Below are 26,804 nucleotides of genomic sequence, written 5' to 3' on the forward strand. Positions count from 1 at the left end.
TTTGGATTGGATTTATCATATTAGTATTTTCAGTTTATCTGTTGCTTATTTTATTTGGCGTTTGCGTTTAATTAAAATGCGAGACTGTTTAAGAAAAAACATAAAAAAAAACACAGTTTCTGCATAATTCGGAAGTTCATTTCCGAATTCACCCCCGTGAGGTGTTTTCGGAAGTTCATCTCCGAAGACACCCCCATGAGGTGTTTTCGGAGATGCACTTCCGAATTGTGGAAATTTTTTTTAAAAAAAAAGTGCTTCGGAAGTTCATTTCCGAAGCAGGGGTATTTTGGGATTTTCGCTGGGGGTGACCCCCATAGGGAGGTGGCTAAAGAAATTTTCTAACTCTTTATCAAAAGTAAACTTTCAAAGAAATAAAAATTATCCAAAATCAAAATCAATCTCAAATAAATCATCACAATGCCCATCTTCAACACACCAGAAGCTAAGGATAATTTTTTCAATAAAATTAGTCTACTTATTGCACGTGAAAAGCTCTTTTATTTTAAGGTGGGATATTAAAAAGTACACTAATTTCCATCATTAAACACATTCTAAATATTTTTTTGCACCACTATCCAAAAACTATTCGTGGATTTTAAGTTGCGGTGAAAGTTGACCTAGAAAACAATATTTTCACCTCATAAATCAAATGAGACTAGTCAAATGTTTATCCACCCCAGGAATCATATCCATGCTTCGAAAGACTCTACACTGCCATAAATGGCATGATCTTACAAAAGTAATGAGACAAATGTTTATCAACGGTCAACCCTAAGGGTGGCCAAGTTTCTTCTAATATCAACCCTCTTCTATAAATATAACCCCATTATTATCGAATATCCCCTCTCAGCTACACAAACACTCCTTCATAAGATTTCTCACCACAAGTTATTTAAAGTGAAAATAATAAAATTGACTTTAGAACATTCTTTGAACTTCATCATGACCTTAGTCAAAGACAAAAATTTAAGACACCGCGAATGAATTTAATTCACTAGTATTAAGATTATTTGATCTCATTAATGTCTATTTAATCTTACATATTCCTCATTAAAAGGAATGTTTGAATGATGTAAAATAATGTTTTAGTTTCTCTTAAATGAATAAGATCTCTCTTAGAACAATTTCACGTAGCTTCCACATGTTAGAAAATGTTCTAGATTTGAAAATGACGCCTTGAAGAAACTTTTTACAGCGCTTTCAAAAATATTTTTTTATTTTTGGAGATGTATCTCCGGACGCACCTATTTTTATTCAACTTCAAAATTTTTGGGAGCTACATTTATGGAATATGTCCGTATGCATATTTACGGAAGAAAACCAAAAACAGAATATCAGAAAATCAACATTGCAACGATAAAATCAACATTCATAAAATGATATCGGCATTACATTGATGGTTTCAATAGAAAATTAAATATTACATTTCAATAGCCCGGTGGACGCTTGCACATCTCTAAGATTTGCTCAACCGTTCTTCGTACCATCGTTACCAACTCTAGCGGGATTTTCTCTTTGAAACTGAAATACGTTCGCCACATCGCCAAAACATCCTCTCGATTCTTGAGCTCAAAGTTTCTATAAACGATGTTCCCTTCGTTGTCAACTGAAGGTGAACGATACTCGAGCTTCACAACCTTTCGATTATCTCCGTAAGGTAGGCGATAGTGGATTTCTTCAATGATATCGTCGAGTAAGGTTTACTCGGTGAGTTTGAACGTACGGCCTCGTGTTTTTCCGTCGGAGTAGGAGACACTTGTGACATACCAACGAATGATGATATCATACAATTGAGACATTTTTGTGTTTGTGTGAAAGACAATATAAGAAGCCCCAAATTTATAGAAAACCTACGTGAATATGGACCAACCATTTTTTGTCAAACTTCTTTCTGTATCTATATCCACGGAACAACCCCATATTTATTGGTTACAGAGGTATCTCTCCAGAAAATTCCCTGGAACTGCAAACTTAAGGACCTTCCGTAGATACATAATCGGAACTTTTGCTGTTACATTTTAAAACCATAACAGAATATAGATAGTGAGTATATTGCAATGTTAAAAAGTGAGTATATTGCACTTGAAAAATTCAAAACGAATCAAAACAAGTGTCGCCAGCTAAATCTATTGGTGGTTTCTCCTTGGACTTTTCTGCATTTGATTTTATAAGAATTGGATCAAACTCTATTATGTCAAAGGGTAGCTTATGGTTTGACAAAGAATATGCATGAGGTCGAAGCTTGTTCGCATGCTGCTGTCGAAGACCTACATGCTATAGTCGAAGTGTGTTCTAGTATACGGGGGTCGAAATGCTAGGGTTGTTAGTATTTTTTATTGGGCATGTTTGTAATGTCCAATTGTTTAAGTTAGCTTGTATCCTAAGTTAGCTAGTAATGGATATTTATGATAAAGCCCATTAGTTTAGTATGTTGGGTTTATTATAAACAACATACTACTCTCTCATCATTGCATACAAAAAATCTTAATTTAGGGTGAAAGGGTTATTTGTTATTCTTATAACACTTGTAATCTTGATTCAAAGAGAAAGTAAAGAATAGAAGTTATAACCAATTCCATGTTGTTCTTCTTGCTTCCCATTGTGTTCCCTATTATACTCTATTTTTGGCATCATTTTCAAAATAAATTGGTGCGGTGAGCATGGAGAAGATGCCTTCAACATAGTTTAAGATTGAAAAGTTCACCAGAGTGAACGATTTCGGTCTGTGGCGCTTGAAGATGAAAGCCCTACTGGTTCAGCAGGGTTGTTTAGAAGCATTTAAGGGAGCGGTGGCTATGGACGCTGCATAACAAAAAAATAAAAGACGACCATGATAGAGAAATCCCACATCGCAATTTTGATGAGCCTTGGTGATAAGGTTCTTTAACAGGTATCAAAGGAGACGACGACATCAGGGTTATGGGTGAAACTTGAAAGATTGTACATGACCAAATCACTGGTAAATCGACTATACCTAAAGAAAGCTCTGTATTCATTCAAGATGATTGAAGACAAAGTGTTGGCTGAGCAGTTGGATATGTTCAACAAGTTGATTCTTGATCTTGAAAATATTGACGTGAAGATCAAGCGTTGTTGATGTTGTGCGTTTTTCTTATGTCATATGCTCACTTCAAAGAAACTCTCTTGTATGGAAGGGAGACCCTGACCTTCAAAGAAGTTCAATCACCCTTGTATTCTAAGGACTTGAACGAACGAAAGGAGCATAAACCTTTGACGGTTGGTGAAGTTTTGGTCGTTAAGGGAAAATTCTTGCAAAAGGATGGTAAGTTCGACAAGAATAAAGGTAAAAAACAACAGAAGTCTTATAGTGGCAAAACGTCTGGTATTCATGTTATCATTGTAAGAAGGAGGGTCACACAAGAAAGGTGTGCCCTGAACGCCTGAAAGATCATGGAGCTAAGGACAATGGCAACACATCCATTATTCAAGATGATTTCGAATCATCTGGTGCTCCTGTAGTTTCAAGCAGTGACTCGAGTAAGGAGTGGATTATGTATTCAAGTTGCACGTGGCACTTGACTCCAAACATTTACTTGTTCAAGGAATTATGTGATTAAGATGGTAGAGCTGTATTGTTGGGAAACAACAAAGCTTGCTAAGGAAGGATATGTTCCTGATTTGAAGAGAAATTTGATTTCTCTTGGTGAATTGACAAGAAATGATATGTTTTCCAATGAGAGAAAAGTATCCTAAGAGTCACGAATGGGTTAAAGGAAGTCTTAAGAGGCGTGAAGAAATACGGCTTGTATACCCTTTAGCTTGAAGTTGTAAGTGGTGCGACAAATGTTGCATCCATGAAATCTTTGTCAAAGATAGAAATTTGGCACAAGAGATTGGGCCATGTCAGTGAAAGGGGTCTAGTCGAATTGGGAAAACAAAATCTGCTTGGTGGAGACAAAGTCGAAAAGCTGAAGTTTTGTGAACCATGTGTACTTGGAAAATCTTGCAGAATGAAGTTCAACAAAGGCAAACAAAGAACACATGAATCCCTTGATTACACCCATGCTGATCTTTGGGGGCTTTCAAGGTGTCCATCACATTCAGGAGCGAGGTATTTTCTATCCATAGTAGATGATTACTCCAGAAAATTATGGGTATTCATCCAGAAGACTAAGGATCAAACTTGTGAGAATTTCAAAAGTTGGAAGACTCTAGTCGAAAATCAAACTGGCGGAAAGGTCAAGAGGTTGAGAACCGATAATGGCCTTGATTTTTGCAAAGAGGCATTCGACAGTTTTTGTGCTGCCTTTGGTATTGCAAGGCACAAAACTACTGCAAATACTCCACAACAAAATGGTTTGGCTGAAAGGTTTAATCAACCTATTTTGGAGAGAGTTAGATGCATGTTGAGTAGTTTTGGATTAAAGAATGTGTTTTGGGCTGAGGCTGTTTCGATAGCAACATATCTGATAAACAAATGTCCTCTAACAACGTTTGATATGAAGACACCTAAAGAAGTTTGGTCGGAACATCCACCAGATCTCGACAAACTGAGAGTATTTGGCTGCATAGCCTATGCCCACATTAGGAAAGACAATGTCAAGATGTAGTTTTCAATGAAGTTGAAATGGCTTTTAAGAAAACTGATGATGTTGGTCGAAGTGCAAAAATATTTAATGAAGAGCTGGAACAGGTAAAGATTCTTGTTGAGGTGGAGTATGTTGATGCTGAATTGCATATCCCAAATGAAATCAAAGAAGAAGCAGATGATGTAACACCTGTTAGAACAAGATTTGTTCTGATCAATATTCTTAGTTTTGATGATAACAAGGATATGAATTTTGTGTGAGATAATGTGGTACTCTAATACATTGCAATTTCCCTTTCAGGAAATATATAAAGAGTATGCACAAATCAGCGCTCAGAAGCTTTGTCTCAGAAGGTTCAGCATGCAACATCAGAACATGGTCTGGCAAGACATCAGAAGATGGTCAAGGCAGAATCAGAACATGGGTCTATGGAAGCATCAGAAGAACTTGAGATCAGAAGCAGAAGCACTGAAGTTCTCATGGTATCACGCTCAGAAGCACTTCAAGGTCAGAAGACAAGAAGATGCTATGCACCAAGCTGTTTGCGATGATTGGAAGTGGGATGAGGATATTCCATATCTATGGAGGACCTAGGTAGAAGGGTCATTGGGTAGGGATTAAGTGAGAGGTTGTAAGTGTTAGAACAAGATTTGTTCTGATCAATATTCTTAGTTTTGATGATAACGATGTATATGAATTTTGTATGAGATAATGTGGTACTCTAATACTATGCAATTTCCATTTCAGGAATTATATAAAGAGTATGCACAAAATCAGCGCAAGAAGCACTGACTCAGAAGGTTCAGCATGCAACATCAGAACATGGTCTGGCAAGACATCAGAAGATGGTCAAGCAGAATCAGAACATGGTCTATGGAAGCATCAGAAGAACTTGAGATCAGAAGCAGAAGCACTGAAGTTCTCATGGTATCACGCTAAGAAGCACTTCAAGGTCAGAAGACAAGAAGATGCTCTGCACCAAGCTGTTTGACTTTGATGATATTCAAACGTTGTATACACAAACATCAGATCAGAAGAAAGTACAGGTGGCAGGCTACGCTGACTGACAAAAGGAACGTTGGAAGCTATTAAAGGCAACGTCAGTAGACACAGCGTGAACAAGGCTCGAGGTAGTTGACAAAAGCGTGAAACATTAAATGCAATGCTGTACGGAATACGCAAAGCATTAAATGCTCCCAACGGTCATCTTCTCAAGTGCCTATAAATATGAAGTTCTGATGAGAAGCAAGGTTAACGAATCCTGACCGAATCTGCTTATAATTAACTTGATGAGAAGCAATTTTTTTTTATCGTTCAAGTTTTTAAGACTACACTTATTCAAACCCCCCCTTTCTAAGTGTTTTTCTATCCTTCAACACCCGTTTATTTAATTTAATTATTTAATTATTTGATTGTGAATTATTTGGTGAAATTATGATTTATTTGTGAAATTGTGTTGTTGTAGGGGGTATGCCTAAAGGTGTATAAATATGAGGGTGTGGCTAGACATTAGTGTTTATGCTATTTTATTATAAGGTTGAATAATAATAATAATAATCGAGTAAATAGTTAGTTGGGCCTATGTTGTGTTAGCATAAGAATTAGTGGGGGTGTGTTGCTAAGCCCATTAGTGTGATATATGTTAGTAAGGAATTAACAAAATAAGAGAGAAAAGAGATATAGGAAATAGAGAAGTGAGAGAACGTGAAAATAGAGAACATGAAAGAGGAGAAGAGGCCCAAAAAGATGCTAGGGAAAATAACCCATTGAAGGAGTAGAGAATCACCAATCCAATGTAAGGGTGGGGTTCTAACTCTATAAGGTTGGGCATGATGGTTTGTATGTAAGAATGAGGTTTTGGGTTTATGTTGATAACTTAGGTTTTGAAGAGGAATTCCATGAAATCGATAAAATTGATGCATATTTGATGATGATTCTTGTTTCTTTATGTTGTATGGGTATTGTATGTGTTATACCCCAAAATTTGCCCGCATCTTTTTCAGAAAGAAGGCAACAGACTTCTGTCTAAAAATTGGGAGTTTCATATAATCTTGGATTTTATTCCATAAATATCCTGATTTTATGAATACTTGGTTTTTAGAATTTTTCTTATGCGGTATTTTGGTTCGCTGTTGAATTTATTCTTACACAAATGCCAATTACTGTTTATCACTTCACACACGCTTTTTATTTGAGATTTATTTGCAGATAAATGGTACTGACGCAATTGGTACAGAATTAAATTTTTGCAGGCGCAGAGTCCGGGGATTCGGACTGTATTGGTAACGAGTAAATTATTATTAGTTTTTGTTTCCCACTAATTTTTGTACTATATTCTATTATTTTCAAAATCTTTTCCTTTCTTTTCAAATCTCTTTCTTTCAAAATCAAATCCTAACTTTGTTCTATACATCTCTCTTTTCAAACCCTACCATACACTTTCTTTCAAATCCTACTACCACTCAAATTTTCCTTTTTTGTACGGAATCACTTCATTCCCCAACGTCTCTATCCTTCTTTTCACTCTATAAATACCTCTCATTTTTTCCATAAATTCTCACATCAAATTTCAACTCATCTCTCAAATTTCTACGTCATATTTATTTTCTCTTCTTCCCCGGCAAAAATGGCGAAGTGGATGGATACGTGTTTTCTTATGGTCATCACCGTCTTGGTGGTGATCATGTCCTTTTTCTGTCTGCATAGTCCTGAAAAATGCGGACCTGGGTTGGTTACACTCCCAATCATTTATATGTTGTTATTTATAGCATGTGTTTTTAATCGTCATTTTTAAAGTTTGTCGTATCTTTTGTTTTCAAATAATGTACCGTTTATTTGTCGTACTGTTCATTATATTATGTAATATTTGTATTGTCAGTATTAAATGTCGTACTATCTGTCGTACTGTAGTTTAATTATCCAGATAATATTATGTGTGTTTTCTGCCAGTTAAATATATATTTTTCTGCGCATTAAATATTTTTCAAGGTTATTATCGGTAATTTCGTTCGCGTACAGTATATTTTATTTATTTATTATGTTTGTGCTTTTCTAACAACTCATGTAAATAAATTTTCACCATTAACACAACAAAAAAACAAAAAAGAAAAAATTAACTTTAACTGTTGAATTTTCACTTTAACTGTTACGTTAACGCCCAGACAGCCAGTTGACAGTCAAAACCGCTGACAGTACGATTCTTCGTGTTTTGTACCATCAATCAAATCAATCTTTTGCATTTCACAATTCCAAGATTTTTGTTCTAGAAGTCTTCTGATAATCACATGATCAGCAGAGACTCAACACTGCATAAAAATCAGGTACGCTTAACTGTCTCCTACACAAACAGTCCCTAACTAGGGTTTTTGTTTTTTTTTCAGGAGAACGAGTTTTTTGAGACCTCAAATGGATTTCATGGACCTCCATATGTCTCAAAGTACCACCATACAAATTTTCAAACTTCAATTCACTCAGACGCACAGTCAGCAGCTCAAACAGTCAACAAACGACCAGTTTGACCGAAAAGTCAACAGACAGTCAAAAATGAATTTTTTTGTCAACATCCATATTTTGTCAAAATATTCATCATTTTATCAATGGTTGATCATAATTCATCAAGAAAAGATCAAAAATCAACAAAACCCTAAGTTTCAAAATTAGGGTTTTCTCCTAAAAAGTCAACTGAACTTTGACCGGCCATAACTCTCTCCTCGTTCATTCAAAAAATTCCAACCAAAGCTTTTTTTTGAAGGAAATTCAATTATATTTCAAATGCAATTGATCCCATGGTCATTGGATTCACCATTTGAAAAATATGAGCTCAGACATTACAGGTCATTTTCAAAGTCAACAAAAAGTGGTTTTTTGTCAAAGGCCATAACATCAAGATAACTTCTCCAAATGAAAAAAAGTTTCCAAAGTAGCTTGTAGAGGACATCTTGAGGTTTCTAAAAAGTACAAGAACTCCTTCATATGATCAAAATTGAGGGATTTATGCCTTGTTGAAGTTGGCTATTTTTAGGGAAAATGCATGAAACCAACATTGATCAAAAATGTTTTTTTTCCAAAAGAGGCCAAGTTTTCATGATCCAAACATGATTCCAATAATGCTAAGGGCCTCCCACGACCAACCTAAGGCCCATAACATTTTATTTCTTTTTTGGTTTAATTTTATTACATTTAAAGTTAAATTAAAAAAGAAATGGTGAAGGATAATGCTACAATGCTTTAATCTTAAGCTAAGGCCATCAAGAATGATTCAACTCTGCAGCATGAAAGGTACATAGCAGGCCTAGAGCAAGAGGGATGAGGAAATTCAAATCCATGGCCAAAGAATTCAAACTTTTTAATATTAAAGAATTCAAAGATTCAAAGATCATCAATGCTTTTTAGCTTAAGTTTGAAGCTCATTCATTGCTTATAAATGAAGTAGAACACTTCAGTAAACATAGACACACGATTTCAGAGCCAATCCTATGCTTATACCACTCTTGTAACAACTTGTAATTTTGAAGGAAATTTGAAATTCGAATTTTAAGTTCAAGCTCATTTCAATACAAACTAAACACTTAAACACGTTCCCTGACCTCCACTGAATATAACCCAATCATTTGCAACAAGCAAAGCACTCAAAATCATCCACCATTGCTCACGGTTTGCACAAATAAAGACTAACTCGAATACAATCATACATGCATGTTTAGCAAGATGTAAATGCATATTTGTGTTTAGATAGGTACTCTGAACGTTTCTGGAAACTTAATTGGTGTTTGGACACCTGTACGAGGAACCACCATTTTAGGGTTCTTGAATTCAAAATTAGGGATTCATGATTTAGGCAAAATTACAGGTTCTAAGTGGTACCATTGAATTCGTATGAACTAGACGAATCAAACCATGACCTCGCGCCAAATTTCTTTTGTGTCTAACCCCTATTCGTGTTGAACAGGTATAATAGATCAAAGATTTTACAGCTCTCTGCAAAAGAACGGTGTAAAAGATGTGATCTGAGGAAGAAGACGAGGACGTGGCGTCCTCTGATTGGTTGGTTCGCGCGCGTGTGGATTTTAAATTCAGCCAGACTCTATGCTTGCCACCCACGCGTATTATCATGCACCTCTTCAATCTCAGCCTTCCAATTTCATTTAATCCAAATCCAACGCGCATAAGCATGCTATCCATATTATAGATCCTCAGCTTTGACACACCAGATTACAAATATTATATTTTTTATTTTATTTGTTTTTCTTTGCAAAATTACTTAAAAATACTTCCAAAAACCCAAAAAATATTTTCTTTTTACTATTAATTTGATAAAATGCTAATTTAATTTCTGGACAAAAATATTTTATTTTTCTTTATATTTAAAATATTTTGTTTAATTAATTAGTATATATTTATATATTTGCTTTTTAATTATTTCAACCCATCAAAAAAATCAAAAAAATATTTTCTTTTTATTTAAATTAAGTTTATATATTATAGACTAATTTTGTACATATTTAGAATATTTTTTCTTTAAGTTTAAATTATGTGTGTAATTATTTGTATAATTATATGTTAATTCAACTTAATAAATTTCCAAAACAATCTCAAAAATCCAAAAAAATTAGTTTTATTTTAAAATTAATTAACAAGCAATATGAACATATTTTAGACTTAATTTTTTAGGTTTAAATTTTATTTCTACCTTTTTCTCATTTAATTAAATTAATTATGCATTAATTTTAATTAAAATCAACCATCCAAAAAATCCAAAAATATTTCCTTTTATCTTATTGCAATTTAAATTCATAGATAAGTGTATAGGTTGTCAAAATGATGTAAATAGCGTAGTTTACATTTCTCGCACAATCGATGTAATATCGTAGATTTATTTTCCGCATTTTACATTCCCGCACTTTAATTTCTGTACATATAAAACTGCGTGTATGTCAAAAGATAATAACTGAAGCGTTAGGTCACTAACTTCAAAGACAAAAATATCTGAATCAAAACACAATCACACTTGCACCTCTCAGGGTAATCCCTCTGTTACTCTTTTCAAAATCAATTCTACTGTTTCAAACAGAAATCCGAACTTTTGTTTACATCCGGTCAAAGGAGAAATTTTCTAAAAGAAATGGGAAAGGACCTTATAAATTTAGGGTAGATCTCCTAATTGCTTGCTCAAATCAAAACAACAAATGTTTCACATATTCATTGTTTTTCAAAATAAAACTTTCAAAAAAGACAATACTTGGTATATATCCAAACAAGGATCATTACGAAGTTAAAGATAAACACTTTGTATACATCCGCACAAGGATCATTACAAAGTTAATTTACAAAGGTATTTTAAAACCACATACAAGCATTTCAAGGCAAGACAAATGATTCAAACAAGTGAGCTAAGCAATTAAGAGCCCATGGATAACCATGGATACAAAGGGGTGCTAATACCTTCCCTTTGTATAACCTACCCCCGAACCCAAAATCTCTTAAAGGTCTTTTTCTGTTTCTTTTATAAACCTTTCCTTAATTGGATAAAATAAAAGTCGGTGGTGACTCTCTGATTTTCAAAACTCAAAAAAACAAAAAAGAAGAGTCGGTTCGTATCTCACGCGAGATATAAAAAACCGAGGGCGACACTATGACTTATATTGCATGATAATTGGTGTTGTTGTTGTGTTTCGTGAAATTCAGTGTTTTGACCGTAAAATTAGTGTCAAAAGTGACTTTGTAGAATCATGTTTTTAAGGTCCCAATAGATGTTAGATGATTAGAGGAGCACGAATATATAATTCTTTTGTAAAACAGGATTGTCTAAGATGGATTTGTGGTGGAATTAGTGGCTGTGACAGTAGCGAGCAGTTGCAAAATTTTTCTGCATAATTGATAGTGCGCTTAGCAAGCTCTGTCTTAAAAAGTTTTATTTTTGAAAAACTAAATTAGGTCTTTGACAATAGTGATTTATCAAGAATTTTAGTGAATTTTTCATAATTTACTGGAGTCGTTTGAATGGTTTTTGAGCCAAGTTTTGATGAAAACGGATTACTTGAATTTGCTATGTTTATGCATTAGAATGGTTGATTGCTTGAGAAAGATATACTAATCTTGGTTGCTAATTGTTGTTTGTGCGTTTTTGTTGTGGCTTTGTGATGACGATGAAGTGATGGCCTGGATTGGCAAACGTTGAAGGCTTATGCCTTGTTGTTGCATAATTATGTTGTTGTATGATGATGTTATTGTTGTTAGTCTGGATTGGCAAATGTTGAAGGCTTATGCCTTGTGGTTGCAAAATTTTTGTTGTTGTTGTTGCATGTTTTGTCGCATACATTACATTCATGATAGGGGGCTTATGCACTGTAAGATGGCCTGGATTGGCAAATTAAGATGAAGGCTTATGCTTTGTTGCTGCCTCTATTTATTGGCTTTTGAGATAGGGGCTTATTCCATGTTGGTACCACATGCATTTGAATCGATGTTGGTCTCATTGCATTTTACATGATGACGAATGATGATGAGTTGTTTGATGTTGAATAAATGTACAACAATTGATGTAATGATGAGTCGTTTGATGTTGAATAATTGTATAACTAATGATGTAATGATGAGTTGTTTGATGTTGAATAATTGTTTAACTAACGATGTAATGATGATGTTGCGAAGTGGTGAAATGTGTATGAATTTATTCTTCATATACTTGTTATCATACGCTTCCTTATATTGTTATGATATCTCACCCCTTCTGTTTGAATGTTACTCCGATGTTGGTAACGTGCAGGTGATCAGGAGTGAGGGATAGTTACCTTCAGTTAGTTCGAGTTAACATCATTGCTCTGATATGTAACACTAGGGGGGATGAATGCTATTTGTTTTCTTTGATTGATTTAATTTGATTGATGAAGCTTTTACGGATAATGATGATGAACTAAGTTGTTGTATTGATTTTAATTGAATTATGAATCTTTTTCGCTGCATAATAAAATATATTTTTGAAGACTATATTGTTTTGATCGATTCATCTGACTTAAATGTGTTATGTATCTATTGTTAATTGCGAGTAAGTGCTTGTATTATGGAGAAATGTGACATCCTGGTTTATGTTGAATGGAATTTTATTACTCTGATTTTATCAATATTCGACGGGGTAAATTGGGTGTTACAGAAGATGCTGAGGAAGTTGAGTAAACTGTCGATGACTACCTATTGTAAAGAGATAGGTCGAGAAGAGTCATCAAGACACCTCAGAGACTTAAGTATACAGATCTTATAGCTTATTCCTTAATCTTTGCAAGTGAGGTTCTAGACGAAGAACCTAGAGACTATAAGGAAGTTATAAGGAGTCGAAATAAAACTAAATGGCTGAAGGCCATGAATGATTAGATGAAATATCTTCATAATAATCACACTTGTAAGTTAATCAAGAAACCTGCTGGAGAAAGGTTAGTTAGCTGTAAATGGATTTTCAAAGTTAAGAAAGGAATCAAAGGAGCAGCGTCAAAGAGATACAAGGAAAGGTTGGTCGCAAGGGGTTTCACTCAGAAAGAAGGTGTCGACTTAAATGATGTGTTTTCTCCTATTGTGAAGCATATGTCCAATCGAATGTTGCTTGCCATGGTGGCAAAGTTCGATCTTGAACTGGAACAAATGGATGTGAAGGATGGAATCTTGTATGGTGACCTAGATGAAACGATCCTGATGAGGCAACCTGAAGGGTGTCAAAAAGGGGAAGGCAGATTATGTGTGCATGCTAAACAGATCTTTATATGGACTAAAACAATCTCCTCGACAGTGGAATAGGAGATTCAACAAGTTCATGGCACGCATAAATTTCGTTAGAAGCTAGTTTGACCACTGTGCTTACTTCCGATTTCTACTTGGTAATTCATTTGTTATTTTGTTAGTTTATGTGGATGATATTCTCATAGCAAGAAACAGTACCGAAGATGTAATAAGGGTGAAGGTTGAACTCAATATGAGGGATTTGGGAGCTACATCCAGAATCCTTTGAATTGAAATTCGAAAAGATAGAAAATAATCAAAATTATGCTTATCTCAAGAGGCATACCTACGGAAGATTCTCAAAAAGTTTGGTATGTCAAATTCAAATCCTGTTGTGACTCCTACAAACCTTCAATTTAAGCTGAGTATAGACCAGTGTCTTAGCACTAATGTCGAAAGAGCTTATATGAATGGCATCCCATATGCTAATATAGTAGGTTCTTTGATGTATGTTATAGTCTATATTAGACCCGACATAGCATACGCGGTAAGTCTTGTAAGCATGTAAATGGTGAGTCTTGGAAAGGCTCACTGGCAAGCATTAAAGTGGATTCTTTGGTACATAAATGGGTCTCTGAACAGAGTCCTGATTTATGGTGGAGCCTTGGTTGAAGATAATAAAGCAGTAATCTATTTATGGATATGTTTTCACTATGTTTGGCACAACTATTAGTTTGAAAGCAACACTTCGGAAGCTTGTTGCTTTATCAACCTCTGAAGCAGAATATATTATCCTCGCTGAAGCTGTGAAAGAAGAATGGTGGCTTGAAGGCTTTGTGAAGGAGATGAAACTTCAAGACTAATGTATCACTGTTAAATGTGATAGTTAAAGTGCTATACACCTGTCAAAGAACTCAGCATATCATGAGCGAACCAAGCACATTGATGTGAGGTTGCATTTCATCGGAGGACTAATCGAGCGTGGAGAAGTCCAAGTGTTGAAGGTTTAGACAGATCATAATGCTGCTGATATGATCACCAAGACATTGCCGAGTTGCCAGTTTTTTCCACTGTATGTAGTTGATAAAGCTGCTTGAAGAAAGCTAGTTGGGTCTTTGATACTATAGAGTTTATTCCAATGCGAAGATTTGTGAGGATTGGATCGAACTCTATCATGTCGAAGGGTAGCTTCTGGTTCGACACAGAATATGCACGAGGTCGAAGCTTGTTCGCATACTGCTATCGAAGACCTATATGTTGTTGTCGAAGTGTGTTCTAGTATGTGAGTGTCAAAATGTTAGGGTTGTTAGTATTTCTTATTGGGCCTGTTTGTCAAAATGTTAGCTTGAACTTTAAGTTAACTTGTACCCTAAGTTAGCTTGTAATGGGTATTTGTGAAAAAGCCCATTAGTTTAGTATGTTAGGTTTATTATAAATAGCATACTAGTCTCTCATTATTGCATACGAAAAATCCTAATTTAGTGTGAGAGGGTTATTTGTTATTCTTATAAAACTTGTAATTCTGATTCAAAGAGAAAGTAAAGAATAACAGTTATAACCAAATCCTTGTTGTTCTTCTTGTTTCCCATTATGTTCCCTAATATTGTCTGTTCTTGGCATCGTTTTCCTACTATGTTCCCTAAACTGAATTATTTTGAAGTTATTCCCAACATTTACTAGTTTAAAATACTTTCATAGACGTAGCTCTGGAAAAAACCAAATTTTGGCCAAAAAAGGTGCGTCCGAATATGTATCTTCGAAAGCAGAAGACAAAAATGGAATTGCGCTAAGTGCCTAAGAATATCAAGGTCGGATGGATTAAGAAATTGCCTAAATTAACAACAATAAACACTTCATGATGATGATACACAACACCTTAAAAAGACCAGTCTACACAAATACATCCAATACAAAAAAAATCTGTTCAGAACAACAATAATCTAGCTATAGTAAAATCATTCGTCTCTCTACCCTTCTTCAAACACTCTAAATAAGGTAGAAAAATATATGTTAGTACTCTAAAAAATCCTTGTAACTCCAAATATGATAGAAAAATATTTATTGAACAAAAATGAATTTCAAATAAAGCAGATGTGGAATTAAATATTCCTCACATGCATTTTATTTATTACAATAAATATAAAAGTACGTAGATAAGGTCGATTGTATTCGGTGAGTGAAGATTCATAGTCAATAATTCATTCAAAATGAAATGACTAATCATGCTCTCAACCTAGTTGTTGTCATACCAAGACTGTTTTTGAAGATAATCAATTATACTCTTATCCACTTGAAAAGCTTTGGTAAGAACTTCATCAGAAATAGAAGGATCAGATTTAAACAAGGCATTTGCAATGGTAATAACTCCTGGATTTTGACTGCTAAGTCCAGCAATAGCAACTGCATTTCCATATCCAACATTTTGTTGAAAGTGAATGAGACCGATTGGAAACACAAACACATCACCCTTGTTGAGTACTTTGGTGAAGAGACGGTTCTTATCTTGATTGGAAGTGACAAATCCAACATAAAGAGTACCTTCAAGAACTATAAGAATCTCTGTGCCTCGAGGGTGAGTGTGGGGTGGGTTTAAACCCTTGGGTGCAAAATCAATGCGAGCCAAAGAAATACCGAGTGTGTTTAATCCGAATAGTTGATCTACTGCGACTGCAGTCACTTGAGAGCCCAATGCATTTGAAGTATTCCCAGGTTCAACATGTTCAAAGAAATCTTCAGCTTTAACTAGCGCTTGATCTTTACAAAACTTCCCATTCACAAATACTGCAAATTATCGAGGCATAGATGTAATATGGTAAAAAAATTATAATCTCAACATTAGCTAATTAAAAAAATAAAAGAAAATAGTTAGATTTTTCAGAAATATATACATACCACCATCTTTAGGATCTTTGATTGCAACACAAAAGTCTTGGAGAGGACTTGGGTCATAGGCAAAGGAAACAGAAGATGTCAAAGCCAAGATGCTAAAAAGGAAGTAAAGAACTTTCATTTTGCAACTCACTACTACTCTTTAATGATTCTTGTTATTATGGAAGTTATTGTTTTCTTGTGAGAATTGAGTTATGTTGCATGTATAGCTTGCTATTTATAAGGTTAAAACATTGAAGTGGTTTGCATTTGATCTTTACCGTAATTAATTTTTTATTAAATAAAGAACCATTCTTTAACAACTACCATGCTAATTCTCCGCACCAAAGTTAATCAAATATTAAAATGGAAAGTTTTGGACTAAATCAAAATTAAGATTAGTTTAAACTGTCAAATTTCTGGATATTTAATTATCAACAGTAGTTGGTGGAATGTGGAAACTTTTTGAGTAATTAATTGTATGCAAATGTAACGTCACTAATGTATGTTCACAAGGTATAATTGAAAGACCATTTCTGATTCACCCTGTCCATAAATAATTAACCAGGACAATATAATATATTGATAATTACTTTTTGAACATTTCTATAACATAACGTTTCATTAGATAATCAAGATTGACAATCTTTGAGTTAATTTTCCAAGTGGTTTCCCACTTTTTGTAAATATATCAATTCAGTTTCTAATTTTATCAATAATCTAATATAATCCATAGGTTTACACAAAATAAATCTGTTTGATCATCCCGTAAGTATTCATTACTAAACACGTCTGAGACATCCTAATGTGTCCCCATGGTCTTGTATAGTGCAAATTGCCAACAAAATTTCGGCCATAAATCTTTTTATTACCACGATTGTTTTGTTTTGCAATGTTGACTTGTCATTTAAATTCAAGCATTTTTGTCATTTCAATTTAAGTTTATTTGAATTTGAGTTTTAGTTTATAAGTTCAAAGTTAGTTATAATTTGTAAGGCTTTGTACAATTTCTACAGTCTCAAATGCCTATGGAGAGTGAGCTCAAGCACGAATTGCCCTATTTTCGGCCTATGTCAGACACTGTATGGGCGGTTGGGATTCCGTAAAACTTTAAACTCTCTCTCTTAACCATTTTCGACAGCATGATAGATCTCATACAACATATCAGGACCATGGACGATCAGACTGCCACACTCGGGGATACAAATACTCTCAAGTGTGTACTTATGCTAGGAACTTTTAAAGGTGAAGCATTAGACTGGTACATGGGTCTCCCTAAGGATTCCATCTCAAGATACCCCGACCTAGTGTGGAAGATGATCCAGTTCTTTTCAGTGAGCAAACATTGGGAAGCGCCTATAAACACTCCTCCCAATAACTACTCGAACCTGATCAGAAACACTCGGGAGTACCAGGCTTGTTTCAATAAAAGAGCTATTCATGAAATCGGGGCTCCGTAGGATAATACCCGGGTTGACAACTTGGAGGGTCCATCGATTCAAAAACCAAATTCCGTCACGAAAGAACCTATAGACCTCTTCTGCTATAGCATTCTAAAGGAATAAGGCAGCAAGGAAGACTACCATCCTAGCGTCCCGAGGAGTCTTCACAACGAACCGTATAGGAGCTCGCCTTGGTAGGAAAAACAACTTTATCCGCAGCGACACGATACGCAGGAATGAAGCCGGATACATCGCGGAAGGAGAGAGCGGCCTTTCACGCCCCTCAATTAAAAAGATCGGACATCCTGCGAAAGGTAGATCACATGGGCCTAATAATCAGACCACCGCGGACTTGCAGGGTGGTGGCGATCAGTGGGAAGGAACCGTGGTGGTCGTTTCACCGAGTAGGAGGTCATCACACAGAGGATTGCATGCAGCTCAAAAATGTGATAGTGGCCTTGATTCAACGTGGTAAGTTGTCATCATATGTAAACAATGCTTTTTCATCATCCGCGGGCAAGAAGGATCTAGCACATTCAAGAGTAATAAAGAGAAGGTCTCACGTAGAAAAAGACAAGAAGTCCCGAGAAGAATATTGCACGGGCTCGTCCTCTGACACGCCCTAGTGAAAATTGGAGTACTTCGATGAAGGGGGCAAAGCAGAAAGCTGGGGAATGAGGAAGCTACCAATATTTTTCAGTGGAATGTGTAAACCTCGTCGTCGAGCAGTAATAAGAGAAAGCGCAAGTTTAGGTTTTTCTAAGATTTGAATGTCAAATAAGTTTGATTCTATAATGAAGAACTTTAAGGCTTATAATAAATTAAGGTGGTAGGAGTACTCTTTTCCCTACTAGGGTTTTTAATGAGGCACCTCCAACCTCTTCGGATCAACAATGAATTCCATTAGAGAAATCGAGCAGCAAAGGTTCTAATCGGAGTAAAGTCAAATTGTGCCATTGCGGCCCCTTTAATCAAGTCGGCTAGGCCATCGCGGCCTCTATCGCATTAAACAAATTGCGCCATCGCGACCCCTTTGATCAAGTTGACTAGGCCATCGCGGCCCATTTTTGTTCATTTTTTATTGAATATGAAAAGATACTAACACTATTCATTTTTTAAGAAACAAAAATTTAAAATTAATCGAGAATTTTAAATACCACAATTCACCCTCCAATTATACTTGAAGTTATTTGTCCCACACACTCTATACAAATACATCAAATACAATGATCATTTTGGAACAACAAAAGTCTAACTACAGTAAAATCATTTGTCACTATTATGACTTTTTACAAACAGTCCATCTGGATAAAAACTTTTGCACTATTAAGATTACTCAATATGAGAATGATCATCCCAAAGCACATTTAACTTCATATTTCAGGATAATTTTTCTATTTTCAAGATCATTTGGACCCCATAATTTCTTGCTTTCATATTCGTGCATAATGGCTAGAAATCTTCTTGTCAACACTTTTTTTTTATAAGCAAGGATTTTACTAAAACGAGTACTAGGGGTACTCGAACCCGCTTACAAAAGAGCAAAAAGCACAAAGACAAAATTACAAACCAAGTGACATCTACTTAAAGTAAAACAACGGATTTCTACTGAACTCGTAGAAGTTACACTTGGAATTCACAATTTTACCGGTAATCAACCATTTCCACGCCGTGAATTTTATATCCCACACACAGTCGTCTATATTACAACTCCCTTCCTTGAAAATCACTTCATTCCTTAACTTCCATAAACTCCACACTACCGCCGTCCAAATAATCCCCTCCTTTCTCCTACTATTACAGAACCTCCTGAAACTATTCCCCCACAATAAGAAATTATTCCAAACGCTTGAATCGAACCCCGGCGGCCACCCCAACCATTGGAAAATATTTCTCCAAACCAAACCAGAAAACAGACAGAAGAACAGAAGATGAGCTAGAGACTCAATGGCATTCAAACAAAAAACGCAATTATAATCAGAATTTGGGACCGAAATACCTCGTCTAAGCAGTTACTCTTTGGTTGCAGCTCTGTCAAGAAAGCACCTCCAAATGAAAGCTCTCACTTTGAATGGCACGTCGGTAGTCCACAAAATACTGAGAGCTCTCTTTAAATCAGTATCCAATTCCTTCACCTCTGCACTACCTGCCATCATGTCGTATCCTCCTTTTGAAGTATAACCTGATTCGACATCAATTCTCCAAACCGTTCTGTCCGGTGAGTCTCTCAAAGGCGCAATCGACTCTAAAAGAGCTAATAAAATGTGCTGACCAGTAACAGGAATTCCTCCCTGAGCAATGCTTTCGAAAACCAAATCTCCCCACTCCCAGATAAAATCGTTCCACCTCCCCATCTCTGATAATTTATTACCCTTTGAGTTGCTTACGGCATAACAATCCGGAAAAGCATCCCTAAAACTGTAGTCGCCCCACCAAATCGATTCCCAAAACAAAATCGTATCTCCTTGCCCATGCTCATAAGAAACGTTACCTAATAGAATCGGCAACGCAGAATCTTGATCAAGCTTTATGATGTTATTCCACCAAGCTGAATTTGTCTTAGAACCGCCTGTGACCGAACCTGCTGTTACTGCATACAGAATATTACCGTACCTCGCCTCCAGCACCTTCAGCCATAATTCATCCTTGCCCTTCAAAATTCTCCAAACCCACTTAAGTAATAAAGCCTTGTTAAAAACTTTGACATTTTTCACCCTAAACCTCCCTTCTCCATAGGCTGAAAAATTCTCTCCCAACCAACCCAGTGAACCTTTCTCTTGCCCTCCTTTTCTCCCCATAAGAAACTAGATTGGATTCTTTGAATTTCCCTACACACCTTCTTAGGAGCCCTGTGGAAAGAAAGCTGATAAATAGCGATGCTCGAGAGAACCGATTTCAGCAAAGTGATGCGACCTCCTAGGCTTAGGCATTTGTTTTTCCAATTGTCCAACTTCCTTTTAATCTTCTGAATCTTCTGACTCAATCCTGCAAGATAAAAAATAGGCTGCAGCCTCTAAAAAACGATCACTAATATGGATTCCTAACAACCTGCATTTATTGTAATTCACTCCTAGGCCCGATACGACTTCAAAAGCTCTTAACATAGCTTTTAAAGCCCGAATCTGTTTCCATGAAGCAGGCCCCAGCAGGAGTGTGTCGTCTGCAAATTGAATAATGTCAACTTCACACTCCATCCCCACCTTATTACCTTGAAACTCACCAACAGCCACAGTTTTCTTAACAATGACGGAAAGACCTTCAGCTGCAAGAACGAACAAGAAAGGCAATAAGGGATCTCCTTGACGGAGACCTCTACCGACTTTGAATTCCTTGGTTGCGCTTCCGTTCACCAAAACGGACATCCAACTGGAGAAGACCGTTGCGTTCATCCAGTTCATCCAACGATTACCAAAACCCATCCTCCTCATGACGAACTTCAAGTAGTCCCAGCAAACACGGTCGTACGCCTTCTCGAAGTCGACTTTGAAAAGTAAGGTACTTTGCTTCGATTTCTTTGCATAATCCAAAACCTCATTAGCAATCAAAACTCCATCGAGGATCTGCCTCCCTGGCACAGACGCACTCTGAGACTCCGAAACTATGGTTCCCAAGACCACTTTCAGTCTTGCTGCCAGCACTTTCGCCAAAACCTTGTAAATGCAACCAACGAGGCATATCGGCCTATAATCACCTAAATCCAAAGGATTGTCTCTTTTCGGAATAAAAGTAAGAAAATAAGACGAAATTGCCTTGGATAAAGTTCCCATCGAATGAAAATCCATGAAGAGCCTTATGAAATTAGATTTCAAAAAACTCTAGCATTTCTTGATGAAGTTGAGGTTGAAACCGTCCGGGCCAAGACTTTTAGAGCCCTCACAATCCCACACAGCATTCCGAATCTCAACCTCGGTAAAAGGCACCTCCAACACAGAAACTTCCACTTCAGATAAGGCCTTAAAACTGATTCCATTCAACACAGGCCTGTTGTAATCAGATTCAGAATAAAGCTTCGCGTAAAAATTCCTCACCTCCTCTTTTATCTCTGCAACCGATTCCAGCATGCCTCCTTCCGAAACTAAAGGGCCTAAATGGTTTCTTCTATATCTATCCTTCAAGCAATTGTGAAAAAACCGAGAGTTTAGATCCCCTTTGCAAGCCCACTCTGATCTGCTTTTCTGCATTACTAAACTATCTTTCAAAGACAAATTCTGCCATAACTTAGAAACAGCTTCACTTCTCTTCACCACTATCTCCTTGATCATAACCTCCTTGCAGCTCTCTAGCAAGGAATCCACCTCATTAATAACATCAATGCCTTCGTCTATGTCTAAATCCAATCTTTTGAAAACTTCCCTGTCCCATATGCTGAGCCGAAATTTGAGCAACCTCAGCTTCTCCTTTAAAACAAAGTCACTTCTGCCCCTGGCGTCTAAACGCTTCCACTCTTTTTCAGCAAAGGATAAAAAAGCTCCATCGTCGAACCAAACGTCCTTAACACGGAAAGGTCTGGGTCCCCAATCGTGATGATCGATAGATAGCCAAATCGGACAATGGTCTGATATGTCTCTTATCAATGAATTGCCCAACAATTCCCCAATCTGAAATCAAAGAATTAGATAAAAGGAACCTGTCAATTCTGCTCATCAAAGTTCCGTCCCCACTGTACCAGCTAAAAGCCTTCCCTTTGCACTGCACATCAATAAGATTTGTAGCTGAAATAAAATCTGCAAAATCCCTCATTTTCGTACTTCTACCATGAAGCTTAGAGCCGCGCCTTTCCCTACTATTCGAGATCGCGTTGAAATCTCCTCCTAAACACCACTCCCCATCTGTATACTTAGATTTAAGCTCAAGTAACTCCTTCCAAAGCTTCCTTTTGAGATGAATAAAACAGGAGGAATAGACATTAACAACATAATAAAGCTTTCTTTTTCTGATTAATTTTATACCTAAATAACCTTCTCCCTTGAAACTGTTCAGAACCACGCAAGAATCTTCCATCCACAAAGTTATCAGACCACCTGAGGCACCCTGGGAACTAGAAAAAGACCATCCCACATTCTCCTTTGGCCATAAGCTCTTGATAACGCTGGCATCGACGATCGCTAATTTAGATTCCTGAATAAGGAAAATATCAGCCTTGCCTTTGATCAGAATCTGGCTAACCCTCTTCCTCTTTAAGATGCTACCTCCACCCCTTATGTTGAAAGAGCCATTAATCATGAGCCCACATTTTTGCACTCCTTCGCTCCTTCTAAGATGTTTCTGTTCCCGAGTTCCCAAGCCAAGATCTTCTTTCTAGCATCATTGTTCCCATCAAAAAGCATCACCCCTGACTTTGAGATAATAACCCTCAGTTTCTCGCCTACATTCGAGTCTAAAAGCTCCCAAAATCTGTTGTTTCCTTGAATCATATCCGTATCTGAAGTTTGCTCACAGCAAAGAACGGTTCCAGCAGAAAAACTATTGTTTACGCTCTGGGCGGATATCGGAGAAGGATTGGGAGATTCGGATAAAGAAGATGCCCGCAGAGAGATATCTTGCAAAACTTTCATAACTGGGCCTTTAGAATTTTCAGAAAAAGGCCCTTTGTCTAATTTCAAAAGAGACCTTTTCTTGGGCCTTTTCATCTTGCCAACCTTAAGCCCACACAAAAATTAACCTCACCCAGCTTTGTATTTCTAGGAATAACCTGCTTGTTATTGATATTCTCCACTAAAACCGTATCTTTAAAAAATGTATCCAAGGAGTAAGCCTCACCTTTTTCAACATCATCCTTGCACCTATTCTTGGCCCCACCCTTTACTGATTCACGCATAAATTCCTCCTTAGTTGCCTTTACCGCCGCATCAAAACAAAAACCATCTTTTGAAACCTTTATGTCTATTGCACGTTTCCCTTTGTTTGCTTTTGTCACTTCAGCCTGATCATTCTTGGTCTCTGTGTTAACCTCCCTACAAGCCTGAGCAGCCTCCTCTACTTCCTTGGAAAAGACCGAAGCTTTTGAAACAAGAGAAACCTCCCCATCTTCATAGTTCTCATGGATATCCCAAGGAAACTCAGACTCTGAGGAGGATAAGAACCCCTCCGTCTTCTTGGCCTTCTGGGATAAGTTAAGACGAATAGGACCGTAAGAATCTTCACACAACTTAATCCTAAAAATGGTGCCGTTAATGCGCACACTGAAAGTTTCATTAAGAGCCATGGTGCACCTGGTTCTAACCAAAATCCTTGCAATATCCATGTGATACCCCTTCAATGTATTCTCGTCGACACAGACATAAGTACCTACCGTCTTAGCAATCATCTCAAAAAACTCGAAGTTCCATGCATGGCAAGGGATCCCGTAAACCCTTAACCATGTTTCTCTTTCTTTATCAACATCATCCTCCCTCCATTCGCTGATCTCTGAGAACCATTGAGACCACCAGCTTCTCCCTTCCTCCATCATATCGCGAGTAGCTCCCTCCTTAATGTCTTCTAATAAACATAAATTAGCACCTAAAAGTGTGACCTTGATAGAGAAATATCCCTCCACCTCAAAACTCGTTTGAATATTATAAGACATCCCCGGATTGACAATCACTCCTATGAAAGCTTTCTTAAATCTTGCTAAGGCGTCTTCAGAAGAGGTAAAGTTAAGATGACAAAGAGAGTTACCATTTTTAACAGCTTCTACGAAAGATCTACTTCCCTCCGAGTTGTTGAAACCAGGTTCCTTTGGTACACTTCCGTCGGACTGTTGCTTAAAGACGTCTCTTCTCAGGCCACCCGAAGTACTGAAACCCTTCACCCCTCCAGATACTTTCCTATTCTGATTGGATCTTGCGAAACGAGGAAAGTTCGCATGAATCTTCCTCCCGTCCATCATGATGTTGTCGAGCTTCACTGCTAGTACTCTTCCGTCTTCAACCTTATCAAATCTGGCAAAACCAAAACGTTTGCCGAACTTGTTCCTCCTTGGTGAGATGACTACTTCTATGATATCTCCCACACAACCAAACAGCTCAAAAATATCAAAGGAAGTGGTTCTATCCGGTATTTCTGAAAAAAAGATCGAGATCAAAGAATTCCTCCTCTCTTCCGTGAGCCATGATCCTTTAGGTGAGATGTCCCATTTGGTCTCCAGATGCTTGAAGTTTCTTCTTCCTACCTTTTGCCACGCCATGAGGATAAAACAAATACAAGAACCTAAAGAGATTCTAGAGAGAGGGCATACATTCTCTCTCTAGGATGATACTATCTACAAGTTTCTTGTCAACACTTGATTGAAGGACGTGACTTTTAGGGTCTCTCTAGGGCAGACATTCTTGTCAACACTTGATTGAAGGACGTGACTTTTATATATGTGGAAGACACTTCATCCCTTTGAAGACTAAGAAAATTAATTAAATTATATCTCACTTATCAAATTATTCATAATTCCAAAATTGTTCTCAAACATATAAACACAATTTAGTATCTTACTATATCAGCCGATCAATTTATTTAAGGGTGCTTTATTAAATCAATAACATACATAATGATTGATAATCTGGTCCACAAAAGCTATACTAGTTTTGTGATTTCCTCAACTCTTTAAAGTTGTAAGAGAGTGTGAGAAGTTATAATAAGTTATAAGCCATATGAGGCTAACAAATTACATCGTATAAGCCTCCTAAGAGAAAGAGAATATATAATTTACAATTCTTAGTGTGAGAAGTTATAATAAGTTATAAGCCATATGAGGCTAACAAATACATCATATAAACCTCCTAAGGCAAAGAGAATATATTTTTTTTACAATTCTTTGGGACTAATAATTTTTGAAGGCTCAATATTTGTGAAAATTCCTTAAGTACCATAGTGAAATCTCATAACTATTAAGACTATAATGAATTTATATAACTTTTGAGTGATATATCTTTATTCTTAATTAGTTATTTTTTTATATTACCTTGACTCATATCACACACCTATAACATTCAATGGTTTAAATATCTTCACCTTAGAGTTATCTTAAACATCCTCACATACTTGAGGATGTTCAAAAACTAACATTATTTATGTTCAAATTTATCTTAAGAAATGTATTTATCACATCAATATTAAATAATTACAATTTAGACCCTCATACGTTGTGACTATTTATTCTACTTTACAATTGAAATATTTTTTAAGTTTATGTTAATATTTTTAATCAAATTATTAATTAAAATATATGTTAGCATTTTGAAAAATCCTTGTAATTACACAAAGGAAGGCAAACAAATATTTATTGAACTAGAACACTTAATAGAGATTAAAAAAATCAAAAAACTTAATACTTAGAATATGGCAATATGGTCGTCTTTAGAGGTAGAAAACTTAATAGAGATTGAAAATTCAGAAAACTCTAAATGAATCTTTAGTAAGTGATTTATTAAATTGCTTAGTAAATTAAATTTATTTATATTAACCTTGGGTTAAGATTTTAAATGACTGTGGAGAAAAGTGGTACCTAACACCTGGATTCCAATATTAGTCTAAGGCCTAAGGAGAATGAAAAGAGGCTGTCTAAAAGATTCCTAAGGGGAAATATTTATCTATTGGAGAATCTGAGTAAGAAAGAAGAGGATTCAAGAAATACCTATTGGTTTAAATGCTTCAAAGACTTTTAAGTTTTGTTCGAGAAAGAATCAAGGGGGAGAAGTTCTCCAAAGCTTACCCACAATTTGATCTCAAAGTTTGACACTACCTTCTGTAGGGAGAGTAAGATCTTAACACTTATTTCCATTTTGTGCCTTACTCTGGACTGATCTTGTCCATCTCTTAATAAGGTAACTTGCTCTTTTTACCAAGAGACTCTAAAGTGATATGACTCTAATGTCTGAAGACATCGAGCTCCAAAGATCTGAAGAACAAGTCCAGATGCTAAAGGCTTATAATTTGAGGAATATCTTGAAATATCACTCTACGTTCCGATAACTCAATATTTCTAATTTTGTGAGTCTTGGGATCAGAGAACGACTCTAAACAAGCATAAATTAAATTTTGGAGATTACACATTCAGGGGGAGTTGTTGCTGAAAACTCTGAACTTTGTGTGATATATGGTTATCCGAATTTGGAGGACATCATCAAATATCTCTTGAAAGATCAATGCTCATAACCTTTTTTTATTATGACAATAAGGGGGAGAAGAGATGATTATTTTGATAGGCTGAATATGTCATGAATCTTATACTCAGGGGGAGTATCGAGTTTAACAGAAACTTTAT

At 36.2% G+C, this 26,804-nt stretch overlaps 2 protein-coding genes across 2 annotated transcripts; both read right to left on the reverse strand.

Moving 5' to 3' along the window:
• Positions 1–15,300: 15,300 nt before the first annotated feature.
• On the reverse strand, positions 15,301–16,317 carry LOC131641010 (germin-like protein subfamily 1 member 7). Its single transcript, XM_058911348.1, has 2 exons — positions 16,149–16,317; positions 15,301–16,037 (listed from the first exon to the last, which is right to left on the reverse strand). The coding sequence occupies exons 1-2, from the start codon at positions 16,264–16,266 to the stop codon at positions 15,490–15,492; spliced, it is 666 nt and encodes a 221-aa protein (XP_058767331.1). The 5' UTR covers positions 16,267–16,317; the 3' UTR covers positions 15,301–15,489.
• A 5,064-nt stretch (positions 16,318–21,381) lies between these two features.
• On the reverse strand, positions 21,382–22,789 carry LOC131641013 (uncharacterized). The gene is made up of 2 exons (XM_058911350.1): positions 22,262–22,789; positions 21,382–22,164 (listed from the first exon to the last, which is right to left on the reverse strand). Exons 1-2 carry the CDS (start codon positions 22,787–22,789, stop codon positions 21,382–21,384), a joined length of 1,311 nt encoding a protein of 436 aa, XP_058767333.1.
• Between the last annotated feature and the right edge of the window lie 4,015 nt (positions 22,790–26,804).

Source organism: Vicia villosa, unplaced genomic scaffold (genome assembly GCF_029867415.1).
Source record: "Vicia villosa cultivar HV-30 ecotype Madison, WI unplaced genomic scaffold, Vvil1.0 ctg.003450F_1_1, whole genome shotgun sequence".
NCBI classification, from domain to species: domain Eukaryota; kingdom Viridiplantae; phylum Streptophyta; class Magnoliopsida; order Fabales; family Fabaceae; genus Vicia; species Vicia villosa.

Excerpts from the sequence above, each read along its gene's own strand:
- LOC131641010 (XM_058911348.1), bottom strand. The coding sequence starts at position 16,266 with ATGAAAGTTCTTTACTTCCTTTTTAGCATCTTGGCTTTGACATCTTCT. Across the intron at positions 16,038-16,148 it reads CAAAGATCCTAAAGATGGTG|TATTTGTGAATGGGAAGTTT; the intron begins GTATGTATATAT and ends GATAATTTGCAG.
- LOC131641013 (XM_058911350.1), bottom strand. The coding sequence starts at position 22,789 with ATGATTAATGGCTCTTTCAACATAAGGGGTGGAGGTAGCATCTTAAAG. Across the intron at positions 22,165-22,261 it reads CAGCTACAAATCTTATTGAT|ATTGGGGAATTGTTGGGCAA; the intron begins GTGCAGTGCAAA and ends CTTTGATTTCAG.